Source organism: Pantherophis guttatus, chromosome 4 (assembly GCF_059756535.1).
Source record: "Pantherophis guttatus breed Tessera chromosome 4, ASM5975653v1, whole genome shotgun sequence".
NCBI lineage: Eukaryota > Metazoa > Chordata > Lepidosauria > Squamata > Colubridae > Pantherophis > Pantherophis guttatus.
The window spans coordinates 37,439,305-37,458,237 of record NC_142066.1 but is presented as its reverse complement, the minus strand read 5'-3'; the positions used below and the strand labels follow the sequence as shown (position 1 = coordinate 37,458,237).

Sequence of the window (18,933 nt, the reverse complement as noted above, 5' to 3'; positions counted from 1 at the left end):
GTCAATAGTTGTCCCCAAAATGAAATTGTATCTTCTCTTGTTAGATGAATATAGTAGTTTCAGGATGAAGTTGCATGTGTGTGTGGTTTTTTTAAATAAAACTTGAAATACAAAATAAAATGAACATCATGTTGAAATTATAACTACTTTAATCATCACCTGTAAGTATGAAATGACTTCCAAGAATTTTATTAAGTTCAAGATTGAATTCTGGTTATGTAGTATAAGGCATATGTCATTTATTATTTTTTATTTAACATGTATTTAATTGCTGATTAGACTTTAATATTGCTAACATATTTCTCAATATTTGTTTTTCAATGAATTTATAGATTTGGAATGTGGTATAGCAAGCATAAACAATTACATTGGAATGGCCTGTAAATCCTATAAATAATTAGATTTTTTTTTATTTTTGGAAAAAAACATAAATATACAGTCATGTGAAAAAGTAAATTACATCCTCTTTGAGTTCTATTGTTTTATGTATAAAGACATAGTAAAAACAATCTGGTCCTTAGATGTTCTTAGAAGCAGGTAAATATCACCTCAGATGAATAACAATACATGACATATGATACCATGTCATGATTTATTTTACGAAAAGAAAGCCAAAAATGAAGCCAAATAAATGAATAATATAAATTACATTAAAGGTAGATTATTAGCTTTTATAAGCTAAAATAATATGTCTTGTTTGTTTTTTCTCTGGAAAAAAGATTTGTTTTAGTTACAAAGTATGATTTCTACACCCTTGAAATATGCATAGCAAAGAAAATTTGATAGTATTTGACTTGATATGAGAAGAAAATATTTTTAACATATAATATGTATTGTAATGGACATTGTTGGTGAATTGTTTCAGGGAAAATTGACATAATTCACAATGTTTCTTAACTATTTCAGGGGCAAAATACTTAAACTCATTAAGAAGATTTTAAATGGAGAACAACGAAACAGCTGTAGTGGAGTTTATTCTCCTAGGCTTCTCCCAGAATCCTAGGGTGCAGTCGCTTCTCTTTCTGCTTTTTGTTTTCATCTATATTACAACTTGGCTTGGAAATTTCACCATTATAATCACCGTGTTCTTCACACCTGTTCTGCATACACCCATGTACTTCCTGCTTGCTAACTTGGCTGTTGTTGATATCAGTGAATCTTCTGTCACATCACCCAAAATGTTGTGGGATCTCTTCTCTCACACTCACACCATCTCCTACAATTGGTGCATTATACAGATTTTCTTCTTTCACTTAACAGGGGGCACAGTGATTTTCTTACTAATTGCAATGGCTGTTGACAGATATATTGCTATTTACAAGCCTCTGCAATATTTAATTATCATGAAGAAAGAAATTTGCATAGGATTGGTAGCAGGAGCATGGTTAGGTGGCTTTGCTCACTCCATTGTCCAGGTTGGAATTCTCCTTCAGCTCCCTTTCTGCAAATCCAACATTTTGGACAATTTCTACTGTGACATTCCTCAACTCATCAAGCTGGCATGTGCTGATACATACACAACTGAGCTTCTAATGGTCTGTAATAGTGGACTTCTCCTCACATTAGTTTTCTTCATTTTGCTTATGTCGTATACGGCCATCTTAGTAAAGATTAGGAGGCATATAATAGAAGGCAAACACAAGGCCCTTTCCACCTGTGCTTCCCAGATCATAGTTATGAGTTTGAATTTTGTTCCAGGGATGTTTATTTATGATCGCCCTTTCAAGGTATTTCCAGCAGACAAGATTGTTTCAGTCCTCTACACTCTTTTGACCCCAATGCTGAATTCCATGATCTTCACCCTTCGGAATAAGGAGATTAAAATCACCATTAAGAAGCTCATTAAAAAATTATATCTGTTTAAATAGATAGAAGCACCACATTGAGCGTGCAGGACAATTTAAAGTTCAATCCCACACTCTGTGGCTAATCTCTTTAAATTAGTAATATATAAGAAGGAGAAGGTGAAAACATGCTGACTCATTTTGCTATATTCCTGGACAAATGCTTGAATTGGACAATTGGAATACTGCATTCGATTTTCATCATCACAATATAAAATGATGTTGGGACACTGGAAAGAATGTAGTAAGTCAAATCTAGTTCATTTTCCCAGTCCAAATTTATCCCTATGAGTTTACTATCACCTACTATTAGGATTGCATAAGAATTGTGAATCCATTCTGAGTCTCCTGAAATTTTACATTAGAAAATATAGTGCAAGATTGAAATAAAGTTAGTTATTGGCATTTAAAAATTGTATGATTTTGCCCTACCCTCTGGGTCTTCATTTATCATGTAATCTTTATCCCTTCTCCAACTTAAATTTGATATCTAGATTCTTCTCCATCCCTACTTTACCCCCTAGAAGAATCTTACAAGTTCAGTGGGGGAAAACAATTTCTGTTGATAGCAAACTAATAAATTATAATTGTTAAGAAAGTCCTACATATTTTTTTTCTAAAGATAGCCTGATGGGTAAAAGAGAAACTCCATTCCAATTTAAGAAGGGTACCAGAGAACCCTCTCCATTATCAATACTCAGACAAAAATGTCCTAACAGATACAAGATGCTATTTTTATACTTTTTCTTATTTATTTTTTTCTGAAAACATGATAGCTTAAATCTTGAGATACTGGCATAGTCATTATTTCCAGTTTTCAAATTTATTACACCCTGCTGTAATGTTATTTTGATATGCCAGAGCTGTTGTTGATAAAGAATGACTAGATTCTGGGACCAGATGAAGTATGTCCTGAATAGGGCCATACTCCTTCAGAAAGATCAGGATGTAAATGTGTTGAGGGCAACTGGATTTAAATATGGAGTCTGTAGTGAATAGCGTATTTGTGCAATTATAAAAAGTATGCCAACAGTGACCCTTTCCAAGCTGGCTACAACTAATTAGATTATTGTGTTATGACTCAAGGAGTTGTAACCTTTGGATAGTGCTTTGAAGTTGTTATTTGAATAAAAAGTAGTGGCTAGGCGACTGGCTGGTTCAAAATACACAGATTAGAGGATGTCTTTACTTAAAGAGCTGCATGGTACTAGAATACCAGCTGGTAAAATATCAGTTGTTAAAAATGTAGATGCTAAGGTTGATTCTTAAAGCCTAAAGTCCTATTATCTGTGGAACCTCCTTTCCATCTATGAACCAGTGTGAGAGACCCTCCTGAAGATACTTTTAGATAAATAACCTAATATGATCTCCTGTTGGATCCTAGGCTGTGGAATGTATTCCCTAAAAAGGCTTGTTTGGCTCCCATTCTCCCAATATTTATGAAGATTGTAGACATACATCTCTTTTGGCAATGGTTAATTATTTCCTTTACTCAGTGGTGGAATTCAAATAGTTTAACAACTGGTTCTCTGCCCTAATGATTTCTTCCAACAACCAGTTCACTAAACTGCTCAGAAAGTTAACAACCAGTTCTTCCAAAGTGGTGCAAACTGGCTGAATCCCACCACTGCCTTTACTGGTTTTAATTATTTTATTTCAATATTGTAAGTTGCCCTGAATATTAGAACAGAAAATTGAAGTTTACAGTAAATTCCAGACTATATAACTAAATAAAATAGGAATAATAATATTAACAATAGCTCATGTAGTTTTCCGTATTTCCTGAAACAAACTATTGATAATGGGTTCTACATTGTGCTACAATTTTAAACTACTCCACAATTTTTTTCACAAACTAATGGAGAAGAGAGAAGATGCTTTTCAAATGTGACCAGATTTGCTTTGCCTATGTGGCAACATTCTTTTTAGAATTTACAGCAAAGGCAAGAGAGATCAACCGAAGAGAGAGAGGAGAGAAGGGAGGAGGGAAGGGGGAGGGAGGAGAGAGAGAGAGGGAGGGAGGGAGAGAGAGATATCAACAGAAGGAGGCAAGATATAATGAAATAAATCATTTTGTCACTATTTTATGAAGATCAGTCCAAAATTCCTTGTCCAAGCAAGATTAATTTTACATGCACCCAATAAATTTGTCCACAAAGTTGGTTGTTTAAGAACAAACTTTAGTCTATATTCATTCATCCCCGGAATGTATTATTCTTCAGTAATACATTGCTTTTTTGTTTTTTGTTTGTCATAAATCACATAAATTAAAGAATTTAAAACAGAATTTAACTAGTGACTCTTGCCACAATTTGCTGCAGTTTTAGTGGTTTTTATCCTTTTCTTCAGATTTTAAGTAACTATGATGCATGTAAAAACAATGTTTCACATGCAACAACAATCACTATGAGCTGTGGCCTCATAGTATGTATAACCCCAGATAATCTGGTGTGAAATAAAATACAGAGTAGCAGCATCAGAACATGTCAGAAGGTTGGGATTTTATTGGATGGTAATTCTAAATGTATTATTATTATATCTTGGGGAAAAAGTTACACTGGGCAAAAACTCAATTCTCAACTCTTAAAGTCAACAATGCCATATTTTCTTTGTTACTGTGTATGTGGTGATCTTGATTCAACTTGGTATGAATAATTGCAGAGGTGATCTAATTTATTCTTGGGGGAATCATTCAGTTAAGAACTTTTTCCATATATTTTTAACTAGTAGATATGAGTTCAATGTCTATCATTAAAAAACACACAAATATAGCCACATTAGGATAGCAGTTTTGTAATTGTTTCAATCAATAATTCAAAACTTTTCAAGATATTCCAAATTCTCTCTTATACAGAAATATACACATGGAGAGATAAATATTTCTATGTTCTGTACATAGAACAAAACAAAATGTTCTGTTCATAGTGTTCCCTGTACACAGGGAAGTACAATGAAAGAAGTTTGAAAAGTAGTAACTTACAACATACTATGATAAGTTATTTGAACCAATAAAAGGATGTTTGTATCTCCCAGTTCCTGCAATCCTCATAAAGGGAGACAACAAAGATGAAGAATGGGAAATTATCATATTAGCATCAATAATATTGTAAGTTATTTATTATTTCAACTAACTTTTTTTTTAAAAAATGAGACTTTTGTGAAATATTATTTCAATCACTTGATGAAAGGGGATTTTTTTTTTTTTTTGCTTTTTAAAAAATTATTTCCCCCCCCCTTTCTTTACATTATCTGTTTGATCTATTGATATCTAATTGATCTTCTTTAAGTTTTTGGTTATTCTTGCTTTGGTATTTAGATATGTTTTAGCATTTTTACTATTGATTATAGAAATAAATTATGACTGAAGATTTAATTTCATCAACTCACAGGTAAATATTGAACTTCAAATTTTACAAATAAGAAATCTAACAGCACAATTTCAAAAATATTAATTCCTCTACAAATTGTCATTAAAACGTAATACATCATATCTTCCTTGTGAAACATTGAAAATGTTCTACTTCTGAGCGCTAAGTAATAATCAAATGTTATTTATATTGTATTTAAGTTTTATTACCGAAAAACAATGCTGCTATGTAAGATTTGCACTACTGTAAAAAATAGTCAATTGAGCAAAGAACAATAAATATATGTCTATGTGGGTGCAGGCATGTGTAAGAAAAGAAGGAGAAACTGTGTGATGGATAGATTTTTAGAAAAAATCATTTTGTGTCTCAGTTTATTGCAATTTAAACTTTTTCATAAAAAATTATTGTGCCACAGATCAGCAAACCACTTTTTAGACTAATATATTAAATTAATCCAGTCAATGATTGGTTATTTCATAGTTCAGTAAATTATGTAAGAAAGAAAATTGGATTTATTGACCAACTATTATTGTTTAAACAATAAACAAAAACATTGTTTAATCAATGGATAAGTTTATTTAGTGACAACAGCCATTAAATTTCTCACAAAAGACTCAATACTTTAGATGTCAGTTTAATCAAAGATGTTAGATCTGAATTTGAATATAAGATCAATATGGAACGCATATGCATATATGACAAATATATGTGTAAAAATCCATACAATAATTTATGTTAAGTTTTTCTGTATTGCATTTGAATGCAATATAACTGTATATAATTTATGCATAGCAAAGTGAAATATAGAGGAAAATGAAATTAACACACTTACTTTTCTTTAGTTTCTCCCCATGCACACCCCTATCTTAAATTTGTTCTGTCTGGTGTCCACATCAGTTGTCATTTTAAGAACATAGATAAAGGACTTGTACACATTTTTATACACAATTTTTATATAATTTTGGATCGTAGACTTGTTTTTCCTAAAGCAGGTTGCTGTAGAAAACTTTTATTACTAATATTCATGCTTTCCTGCACATGTTACCTTATATAAAGATTTTTGTCAACCAATTTATAAGATAGATTTTATTTATTTATTTGTTTGTTTGCTTGCTTGCTTTTTGCTTATTCTGTGTTCAAGTCGTAGTTGACCTTTGGCAACTTCCTGGGTTTTGGAACAAAAATCATTCCAGTTTTTCTGGCAAGATTTCAGAAGTGGCTTGTCATTGCTTTCTTCCAAGGGCTGAAAGAGATTGACTGGACCAAGGTCACTCAGCTGACTTTGTGCTTAAGGGTCTAAAATTGACAGTGTCTTAGGTTCTAACTTGGTGTCTTAAATATTACAATTAACTGGCTTTATTTATATTTGTCAAATCAATATGAATATTTATATTTAATAAACATTCCATAGTTATTCAGCAAAATAGATCAATTGATTTCTTATCAAATGCATATAAAAATGTTCTTTTCTATAAATGCAGTAATAGGACCATTTTTTTTTCTGAAACACATCTTACATAACATAGTGGGATGTAAGAAACATCAAATTTTCTGTTCTTTAATATTTGCATTGAAAATAGAATTTCAGCTGATGCAACTTCCTTTTTTTCTTGTAGGACATCTTTAATCACAGGATAATCAAAGTAGTCACAAGGACCAGAAACAAAAAAGGGAGTGTGGCTTGTTTTTGAATGGATGGTATCTATAATAAATGAAATATGATTTTTTTCGCATTTTCTTTTTGATCCCACAATATTCAATAGTTATGATAATTAGCAAAGATTCACTTACCTAGGTGTCAACACAATTTAATCTACATGATATTTAAAATATGCAGGCTTTGAAATATTATGTATATGTATGTATAATTAATATAAAATAAAGTTCCTATAATTCTGGATGGATTAGGTTTTGTGGAAACAGAAATGTGAACAGAAATGTGACTTCTATTTATTGTTAAATGGTATAATAAGACATAATACATGGGAAAATATATACTTAAGGAAGTCTAAGGTAGATGTTTGTAAATAGTTTCCTTAGAAATTTAGTCCTTGTTTTTTTATAATATACATCTATGATTCTTTTGCTCATAATGAATATGTCTTCTTGATGTTATCTAGAAGTTTCACAACTGAAGGAGCCATTCATAGTTGATTCCATCAGCTGACAATATAATGAAGAACCAGACAACTGTGACAGAATTCATTCTACTTGGATTCCCTGCAACTAAGAGACTGGAACCTCTGATCTTCGCTTCTTTTTGCATTACATATACTATTGCTTTGCTGGGCAACCTTGTTATTATTACATTGGTATGGTGTGATCACAGCCTCCATAGCCCAATGTACATCTTTATTGCCAATTTATCTTTTTTAGAGACTCTTTACACCACCACAGTTATTCCTAAAATGCTAGTCAACTTCATGAATCAAAGAAAATCAATTTCCTCTCAAAATTGCATTTTGCAAGCTTACTTCTACTTTTCAGCAGGTTCCTCAGAGTTCTTCCTCTTAGCAGTCATGTCATTTGATCGTTACATTGCCATTTGCAATCCACTGAGGTATACCGCTATCATGAACACATCATTTTGCATCAAACTCTTAGCTGCTTCTTGGATGTGGGGTTATTTTGTCGTGATCACACCAACTACCTTGTTAGGCCAGTTGAAATTCTGTGGTCCTAACACCATCAACCATTTCTTTTGTGATGTTGATCCTCTTCTAAAGTTGGCTTGCTCTGATACAAGAACTATTGAGATTATTAATTTTGTAAATTCAGCCTTGCTCCTTTTAGGATCATTGCTGGTAACAGGGATCTCCTATATTTTTATTATTGCAACAGTAATTCACATCCCCTCAGCCAAAGGCCGCCAGAAAGCATTTTCAACATGTGCATCACACCTAATTGTAGTGATTCTTTTCTATGGAAGTTCTATTTTCATTTATGTTCAGCCACAAAACAGCCACTCATTAGACCTCAACAAAGTGGCCAGCATTCTGAATACAGTAATAACCCCCCTATTGAATCCTTTCATTTATAGCTTGAGAAACAAGCAAGTTAAGGAAGCCTTGACACACTTTACCAGCAAGAAAATATCCCCACTGCTTAACATCAAAGTTCTAAAAAGGGGGAATGCGTCTTTACATTGCATGAGAGTAGAAACCAAATGAAAGGATATGCCCAAAGAGAGTTGGTTTCAATGTCCTCATGCATTTAAGGTTACAATTCTGTAAAGGTTATCTAGAAGCTGACTCCATTTAATTCAGAAGTGCCTATTCCTGTGCAACTATTCACTGTCCAGGAGCAAGTTAACTTTCATATTTACCTCCATCAATGATGATTGGAGGGAATTACATGACACTGAAAATCCTTTCCACTCTACCAATAGCATCCTACAAGTTGTGATGACTCAAAGTTCTGACATCGAAGGGGGTGGGGTCCAAAAAAGGAATGGCAAGGGAAGGATGTTCAATATTCCCAACTCAATTAATCTTTGTGTATGGGAAGAAAGTAACATCATTCTTGGAGTAGATATAAAAAACTTTAAAAATTATGAATAGGAAAAAAAATACTTTTTTTCTGTTAATCCTCAATCAAATGGTACGATTATTTCATATGAGTTAGTCTTCATTAAGCCCATTATTTTCAATGACTATACCATATAATTACATATTTATCCATTTTTATGTGATCCAAAAATTATATTTCAAGTAAATTATACAAATTTAGGCCATTTACAAGTGTACACATAGTATTTGATTTATACATTTACATATTTATACCCAGATTTTTGGAGAAACTAAATTTTTCATCAAAATGACAAAATGTCTATTGCAGTATCAGAAATTATAAAATTCTTATCTTTCTATGTGACACAAATACAAATATGGTAACATTTATAGCAACATTGCAGTACATAGTTCATATTTAACAATATGATAAAATAGCTGAAGACTTCATCCATTTCCTACTGTCAGACCATTTTCATACCCTGAGAACACTGGAAGACCATTTTTTTGCAAAAAATAAAATAAAATAAAATACAACGAGCCTATCGTACATAATTGTTTATTGATGTATAATATTCTTCTTCAGGTGACCTTTGTAAAATTTATTTTAAAAAGAAATCTGGATGACCTGCTATTGCATACAAATTGAATTGAAATATATATATATATATATATATATATATATATATATATATATATATATATATATATATATATATATATTGAAGTACAGAATTATGGTTCTATGAATTTCATGATGACCAAAGAAACATAATTGTTTGTTAGGAATGGAAAAAAGACAAAGAAAGATATTTTAAAGTCAAGGGTGATCTCTTCACACTACAGATAAATGAATTATTTTCCATACTTGTAATGGATAACATTTTAGGACCAATTTTGACAAATTCTGCCCACCTGTTGAGTTAATTGATTCATTTTCTAGACTTGTTAATAATATAAAGTAACATTATTCTGTTAGTTGTTGAGATATTTTGATTGAGTATTGGCAACATGATCAATAGTTAGCAGGATTGCGAGGTCCCAAAGGTGCCTTTTCAGGAGGCAACTGGACTTTCTTGTTTTTTCCTTTTGAAGACATTTCGCTTCTCATCCAAGAAGCTTTTTCAGCTCTGATAGGATAGTGGGGAATGGAAGGATTTATATTCCTTGCAGACAGCTGGTAATCAACATCCTTTTAGAGGGTTATTGAAGTACTTGGAGATTTATCTGTGTCCTCAGGGTCACCTGAGTAGTGCTGGTTCCTGTAGTTCCTGCAATTTTTTCTCTGGAAATTTATTCCTACTCCCACACCATTCAAAGGGTGATCATCACAGATTGTAGAGTTAAAAGTCTGTAGATATTCTCAGTCATCCAAGTCATGGTGGTCCCAAAGGTGCTTTTTCAGGAGGCAACTGGACTTTCTTTCTTATTTGTGGAAAACAGTCAGATCTTCTCAAGAACTACCCAGGGGTGAAATTCAGCCGGTTCTATCTGGCTAGGGCGAACTGATAGCGGCAGCTGCGGAAGGTTCCACCCATCTGCGTGGACATCATGACATTGCTTTTTTGAGACAATTTTAAGTTCTGCGCATGCGTAGAAACTTTGCACATGCGCGTACAATGTATTAAAAGTATTAATGGCTAATGCTGCAAATAAACTTTTTGTACATAATGTGGGTGAGTAGTTTATTAAAGGAAGAAAGATTTTATTTTGTTTTTTTCCTTAACACATCCAGACGATTTTTTTGAAAAGAACAGAGATGGGAAAATACACTTGTATGATACTTGGACAAGCATTGAAAATTTAACTGTATACTAATATATAGGTTTTATAGAGAAAGAAAATATTTTCATATTATGGGATCAAAATTAAAGTGTTTCAAATTCTAATTATTCTAAAATCTAATTATTTGGGTTTTTTTTATTTGAACAAAACTTAGTAATATAGAATTACATTTAAGGATTTAAGATTTTACTTTTAATTATTTACATTTACAATTGAAAATTGTGTGATAACTATATTAATAGTTAACTTCATTTTCTCTATTTTTGCCATACCAGTTTGAAAATAATGGCCTGTTATAGAATGCAAATATATTTGTCAAATCAAAAAAGTACATCAGAAGTATATTTGACAAAAAAGACCACAGCCTACATCTTGGTAAGATAGAAAAAATGTGGAGTAGTCAGCATCACCACCGAAGGGATTTGTAATTGGCTGACCAGCCACATTCAGTTTGTGGAGAGAAGCATGCAGTAGGGTGGCACAAAGTTTTGTCTTAGGCCCAGAACTCTTCAATGATCTTTATAAAGATATAAAAGGGGAATTCATCAAATTTGCAGATGACACATGCTGGTGGTTATAGCCAACATTTTAGAAGATAGGTTCAAGATCCAAAAGAATTTTGACAGTTTTGAACACTTGGCCCTATTCAATAAAATGAAATTCAGTTGTGAGAAAAGTAAAGTCTTACAGTTGGTGGGGGGGGGTGGAGAACTAAATTCACAGATATAGAATAGATGGTACGTGGGTCAACAGCAATAACTGTGAAAAGGATCTAGGAGTTCTAGTGGTCAATCACAGAAGTATGAGCCAGCAGTGTTCTGCAGCTGCCAAAAAGGCCAATACATTCCTAAACTGCATAAAAGAGGATAGGGGCAAGATGATACTACACTTTAACTGCACTTATAAGAACATAATACAAAAAAGAAGAAAAAAAGTTGTGACCCTGGAAAGTGCATAGCAACAAATATGATAAGGGGCCTGGATCTTTGAATCAGTAAAATCAATGTATTTTAATTGTATTTTATTTGTTTGATAACAGAATAAAACAATGATAAAATAATCTATTTTGAAAAAAAATGGGGTTACGGTTATCTTTAGACATATGTTTTTGATTAAACGCTAGATTCTACCTTATAGAAATTCCAGATAGGCTCAATCGCATTATATTAAATAACAAGTATTAATTATTCTTTTATTATAAAAAATATAATATTTGATTTTATTCAAATAAAAATAATTTCATAAACAGTGTAATCTCATAAAAATAATTCAGGTTGAATTAAAGATTGTAAGGATGATTGAACTACTCCATTTTTGAATTCCTGTCAAATTTATTAACTATTAAATTTAAATTTATTATTAAATTTATTAGCTATTAGTCTTTATATTTAGGTTTAAGAGTTACAAAACTGATTATAAATTGGGAGGAAAAAAGAACTAAAACAAAGGAATTAAGAATTAAAACATTAGGAAAACATTATTTTCCTAATATTTTTTTTTCCTTTCAGAATTTTTGATTAAGAAAGAAAATGATCAATCAAACAGCTATAACAGAATTCTTACTTCATGGATTTTCTGATGTCCGAGAATGACAAATTTTACATTTCATAGTGTTCCTTCTCATTTACCTTGTAACCATAACAGGGAACATTCTCCTCATTGTAACTGTTGCCCAGCACCCAAAGTTTCATAGCCCTATATATTTCTTTCTGGTCAATTTATCCTTTCTGGATTTCAGTTATATTTCTACCATTGTTCCCAAATCCATTTTTTATTCTTTCTTAAACAAGAGACAGATTTCTTTTTCTGAATGTATCACCCTAGCTTTCTGGATTCTCACATTTACAGGTACTGAACTGTTTAGTCTCACAGTCATGGCATATGACTGCTATGTAGCAATTTGCTACCCATTGCAATACAGGCTCATCATGAACTGGAATGCCTGTTTTCAGATAGCAGCTACTTCTTGGATTTGCAGTACAATCAATGGCATAGTACATACTGCAAATACATGGGGCCTACATTTTTGTTCCTCAAATATGCTTGAAATTTTTTTCTGCAATATTCCAGAGTTATTGGTGTCGCCCTGCACTGATACAACAGCAAACCAATGGCTCCTTTTGGTTGTTGTCTTTGTGGGTTCATTTTGCTTTTGCTTTTTATTTCCTACACTTACATTTTTTCTGCAGTGTTCAAGATTCAGCCTACTCAGGCCAGGTACAAGGTCTTTCCCACTTGCATTCCATACTTTACTGTTTTTTCATTCTTTGTTAGCACTACTTCATTCTCTTACTTGAGACCAAAAGCCTGGTCCTCTTTTCCTATGGATATGATAGTTGCCATTTTATATACAGTTTTTCCACCCTGAGAAACAAAGATATAAAAAAAATGCCTGATAAAAATATTAAAATGGTAAAGTTTGGATAATCATCTCAAAAGCTTTTCTAGAGACGTTTATGAAATTGGTAGAGAAAACAACTGAAATGATTGATGGAAATAATACAAACATAATGTTTTCCACATAAATGTAGGGTTTCCAAAGCAAAGCAAAGCAAAGCAAAGCAAAGCAAAGCAAAGCAAAGCAAAGCAAAGCAAAGCAAAGCAAAGCAAAGCAAAGCAAAGCAAAGCTTTGATTTTTATTTTTAAAACTAACTGTATATGGAAAACCAATAGTTAGATGATAGACATTTAATTTTGTTCTTCTTAGAACAATTTACAGAATAATAAAAACTCAATAAATTGCAGTGTTTTCCCTTTCTGTAAGATACACACTTGAAGTGTATAAATAAATTAACTGTCATGACCTAGTCTTGTATTACTTAAAGGTGAAAATTCACAAGATAATAGTCAGCTTCTATATGTCAGGCACCTGAAATGAATCAAGGCATCCAAATTCTGCATTTTAACATATAGGACAGGTTAAATCTATATGTCATTACAGGAAGGATGTCTATGGAGATTTTCAGTTATCCAAGTTATGGTTGTTGCACATTGCTGTAGCTTTTTGAAGAAATTTTGAAGCATCTTTAAGAGCTGTATCAGCCACAGAGAGCACACTACATCCAAAAAGGACGTTCCCAATACACTTACAGTGCCGCCAGTACTATCAGTTGTGAAGCAGTCCAAACTGATTTGCAGCTATTTTTTCTTCTTCTTCCATGTCTCTGTACTGGGAGAAATGTGCATTCAAATTCCTGTGTTTGGCTTTCACCCTCACCCCTATCCAAAACTGGAAAAGAAAGACTGACTTTTTACCTTGTGTTCTGTCTCTCAATTTCATATTTCTAAATGGAAGTTTATTGATGGATGTGTCTTCAAAACATTGTTGGCTTCTAGTGTCTGTTTGGAAAATTCTTGAAGGAGGTTTTTTTTTTTTTTTGTCAATTTTTGGAACCTGATCTCCTCTCCCACCAAACCTACCAAGTGTGAATATGCCACCAAATCTAGTACTGCTGTCAATCTTGAAAATGCTGTGCACTTTCTCTAAATTTTGCTATCCATATACTCTAGAAACGCCTGCCTACAATTAGAGAAGCTGGATTATGATGTTCTTTTTTTTTTTTGCCTTCCAGCCATGAAATAACCTGCATTAATAAATATCAATATCAAAAAGGAAATGTAATTTTAAGATGCATCAATAAAAGTTTTATTTATTTGTTAAATTTATTTGCTACCGATTTGCCTGTGGGGACACTGTAGGCATCTTACAACAATAAAACAGGAAAAATTATTAAAAATGTAAAAATAACAATAGCAAATGAATAAAATAATAAAATACGAACAGTGGAAGTACAATAATATGAAATTAAAAGGACGAGAGGAAGGGAAACAGATGTGCAGGGGAAGGTGAGGCAGTGGTGAAATCCAATTTTTTTTACTACTGGTTCTGTGGGCGTGGCTTGGTGGGCATGGTATGGCTTGGTGGACATGGCTTGGTGGGCGTGGCAGGGGAAGGATACTGCAAAATCTCCATTCCCATTCCACACCAGGGGAAGGATACTGCAAAATCCCCATTCCCTCTCCACTCCTGGGAGAAGGATATTGCAAAATCTCCATTTCCACCCCACTCTGGGGCCACCCAGACAGGGTATTTGCCAGTTCTCTGAACTACTCAAAATTTCTGCTACCAGTTCTCCAGAACCTGTCAGAACCTGCTGGATTTCACCCCTGAGGTAAAGTCAACTAGATAGTACAGCTGTCACCTCCAGTGATGTATTGGGTCTTCAGGCCAACTGGCAAAGTCAGGTCTTCAGACCTTTATGAAAAGATTGGGCAGGGGGCAAATTTAGCATTGCTAAATCTTGATAAGTAATACATTTATATAGTTTTGCAATTGTTAACCAAAGTCTTCATTGTGACGTCCAGTTCTGCTAACAGACTTTAAGTAGGATTCAAATAACTTAAATTAAATTAAATTAAATTAAAAGAAGCACCAGCAATGATCAGAGACTTAAGTCCTACAACAAAAGATTGAAGGAAGTTCAGTTTTTTAGCCTTAAGAAGAGGAGACAAATGATTATTCTACAATTAAATGAACATTCTACAATTTTCAAAACAAAACTTTATCATAACCTATTTACATTTATTTCAGGTATGGAATAATGGTTTTTAGCCACATACATACTGAACAAGATCATCTAATTCTATATGGATATTTAAACAAGTTTTCTAAAAATATGCAGAGTTCCTGCCTCATCCTTCCCAGCAATGAATGAGAGTATCACCTGGCTTTCCCAGCTCCAACCTATACTCTTTCCAGCTTCTTTGATTTTGTGTTGCCTACTACTTCCATTTTTTATTATTACTATTTCTGAAATGCTAAAGATGAGTCATGGAGCCTTGGCATGTTTTTGATAATTAACTATAATCTTTTTTTTTAACTAAGAAATTAGTGGTTACATAGAAGAAAGTAAGCATCAATCTGCAAAAATTTCAGATATTCAAACCAAAATAAATGCAAATAATCTTCCAGAATCCCCTCTCATATGTGGGAAGATGGGCTACAGAAATGATAGAGTAGGGATGAACCACACAAAAAAGGAACTCCTTACTTGTGAGGATGTTGGTCTATAAATCTTAAAATGAAGGAAGGGAGGGAGGGAGGGAGGAAGGAAGGAAGGAAGGGTTTGTATTTTCCTTTTCATTTTAGAAGCCTCTGGCATCAAGTGAAGAAATCCAGAAAGGTTGAGAAGCAAGGAACTTCCTTACTCCCTTAAAATTTAGACTTAAATTTTAAACTTCCAGGCTAACTAATGTAAGCAAGGGAAAGCAATTTTAGGGACTGTAATTAGATTGAAGGAAGAAATACTCCAGCCTCCTAGTAGGTAAGCCACAGTTTCTGAATGTAAGTGCCTGCAGACTAACGCCTGGATAAGCCTAAAGGGTGTTCTGTCAAAAGATCAAGTGGAAAAGAAAGGTTGGAAAAGAAAGTGGAGAATATCCACTTTCTAGAATATGGAAAGAATATTCCATATTCTAGAATATGGCTTAACCTCAAGGATCCTTAGTAATATGAGTCGTATAAATGAGTTGAAATTTATAATAAGAACCAGAAAGTTCTATTTGGACTAAAAGAAAAGAAGAAAAAGCTCTTTCAAAGGCACGTTACTGCATGGTCAGAAAAAGAGTATGTGAATAATTCTTCAGATAAAGGCAACTGTTGTTGTACACATTATTTCAGCAGCTTGCTCTTCAAGTTCAAGAAAATATCATAACTGGAAAAAATAATCTATCCATCTAAAATTCTAATTTGAAATGATAAAGTTCCATTTAGACATGGGTATCTGGTGAATTGATCAAACCAAGTGTTTGATAGTTCTTCAACTGGGACCTTTCAATTTAATAACAAATATATTAAATAGGCTTCCCATCTTTATAAATACCTTTTCTGATTGGCGGTGAATATAAGTAATGTTATGAAAAGTTTAATTAGTTTCCATCCCTGAAGTTAATTGTGAATTCTTTGTTATCTTAAATATATTTTTCCTACTTGTATTTTAGAAACTGATCCATTCTTCAGAAAAACAAGGTGATATTATGTGATAATGTGACATGCAATCATAGCTTCCATTTGGCTATTTTGGCCCATCTTTTAAGTAAATAATTTTCTCAGAGTTGAACTAAAACTTCAATGGTTATGGTATACCATAAATGTAGTCTTTGTGTACTATAGAAATCAAAGACTGCATTTATGGTATACCATAACCTGTTCAGCTCTGAGAAAATTATTTACTTAACGGATGGGCCAAAATTTACAACAGGGCTTTGAAATTAGATTGAAAACATTTAATTTGCAGAAAATATGGAAAACAGTGTTGTTGTCTGGTAATTTACAATCCAGTCATCATCATGCAATCTGGAATCTTTTCAAAGGATGGACTCTCAGAGGTATAGTGGAAAACATGATTATTTCTACTTCTACTAGCTCCCCATAGCATAGATTTCTTATATTAAAGATGATACATGATCAAATATACTGGCATTACCAATATTTCAAGGGGAAAAAAATAGAGATAACACCCTTCCATAGCACCAACATATAAAATGTAAGGTTATGGGCACCTACAGTTTTAGTTAATATAAAAGGCTGTAGTACAGGAAAAGAATGAATACAGAAAATACATTTATGTCAGGTTGTTATTGTTATTTTTCTTCTGAAGAATCCCCAACAAATGTTAGTGTTTTAGAGTCAATTCAAACTTCATTCAAAAGCCCAAGAATTTTCCAAATTCTGTCATAATATACATGTATTTCCAAGGAAACGTGGTGAGATAAAATAATTCTAAACTTGCCAACTGTTTTTGTAATTTAGTAGTTATAAATCTCGATAGTTCCAAGAGTTATGAAAAAAATGTTTCTTTATTCCATAATCTCTTCTTTCCCTTTTTAAATATTGATACTTTGTAAGTTTCTTTAATGTTAGCGTCTATATTTACATTTTAAAATAACATTTGTTTTTCTTCATTTGCTAGAATTATCTTTCTCTGCATAATCTTCACTTGGGGTTGTTTTCAGGGTGTTTTTTTGTTTAACATTTTTGTAACATTTGTTGGTAAATGTCCTTGTGATGTAAATGTTAAGCCTTAACATGTTCTGTTTCCTACTTCGTATATCTAATCTGAAGCCACTGCCAAGTCATTTTCTTATTCTTCTTACCTTTAATTTGTTTCTTGGTAGTAATTGTGTAGAGGTTCATCTGTCTGTGTAATGCTTAATTAGCCATTGTAACCATTCAGTTTTATATGCCACCTTTGATTCTGTAACACTCAAAATATTTTCCTTTCAGATATTTGTTAGCCTTGTCTCTTTGTTTGCTTTTGTGGAATCATTTAGACCTCTGATTTCATCTTCCGCAGCCTGCTTCAGTTGCAACAAACCACATCCACCAATTTTACTTGGTAAATACAAACAATCTTTATTGCTTTTGGAGTGTAGTTCATGATCTATTGTCGTAAGTTTTGGATCTTACATTGTAAAGCATCTACTTCCAACTTTTTCCAGTCAACAATATCTGCCATGCAATGTATTAGAATAGTGCAAGTATTGTTGGCTTTCATTATATAAACCACTGCCTATGATTTTATTTTTTTTAAATCTAATGCATGTTACTTATTTACTGCTTCTTTCTCTTTCACATGCTTATTCAAATATTGTTTGTTTCTAAAATACCCAAACTCTAAAAACTTTTGTCCATTTTCAGTGCTTTGATCTTATAGCCATCCCATGATTCAATTTCATTCAATTATAATTAGGTTAAGGACACTTTATTAATTACTAAATTAATTATTTCCAATATTACAAATGAATATGCACTAAATTCTTCCTGGAATTATCAGTTGTATTTTTTAAAAAATATGGGTTTACGAAATAAGCTATAGGAAGAAATTACCCCATTCATTTAAAAGTATAGCCACTCATTTGAAATAAGCACAAAACATAATTACTTTCTTTTTTTTTTTAGGCAGATACATTCAAATTATGCATTAATATATGCATGGTATGATTTTTTGTACTGTTAGTGAGAAACAAAAATGTGGACAAGTGAAAAAAACAGAAAAGACTGAAAGAGACTGAAAGAGATGTTTTCTTTTTGTTCAATCTATTCTGTACATCCTCAGTTTTAGTTACTATTCACTTTGAATAGAGGGAGGAGAACTTACAAAAGCAATAAGGGTAATAACAATAATAATTAATAGAGAACTTAAAAAAAATCAAAATAAATATAGTATGCTACACCATAGCTCTTAATTTTTCAAACCATTTGCCATTCCATTAAAGATCATTATTATTTTGAAACTTATATTATTTCGCTCTTCTGTTTTCATACCCCGATGCTCCAAAGTAATAGTTTGACTTTTCCATTGGCGAATCAAAAAACCCTTCCTTTTTTTCCTCTGCTGTGCATTAGATATCTCTATTTCGCTTTCA

The 18,933-nt window shown here is 32.4% G+C and overlaps 2 protein-coding genes and 1 pseudogene across 2 annotated transcripts; all 3 read left to right on the top strand.

The window, feature by feature from the left end:
- The first annotated feature begins 941 nt into the window (after positions 1-941).
- On the top strand, positions 942-1,868 carry LOC117668758 (olfactory receptor 4D1-like). The gene has a single exon (XM_034422820.1). It carries the CDS (start codon positions 942-944, stop codon positions 1,866-1,868), a length of 927 nt encoding a protein of 308 aa, XP_034278711.1.
- A 5,518-nt stretch (positions 1,869-7,386) lies between these two features.
- On the top strand, positions 7,387-9,253 carry LOC117668893 (olfactory receptor 6M1-like). The gene has a single exon (XM_034422947.2). The coding sequence runs from the start codon at positions 7,387-7,389 to the stop codon at positions 8,380-8,382; it is 996 nt and encodes a 331-aa protein (XP_034278838.2). The 3' UTR covers positions 8,383-9,253.
- A 2,782-nt stretch (positions 9,254-12,035) lies between these two features.
- LOC117668963 (olfactory receptor 14A16-like) lies at positions 12,036-12,874 on the top strand (annotated as a pseudogene).
- The last annotated feature ends 6,059 nt before the right edge of the window (positions 12,875-18,933 follow it).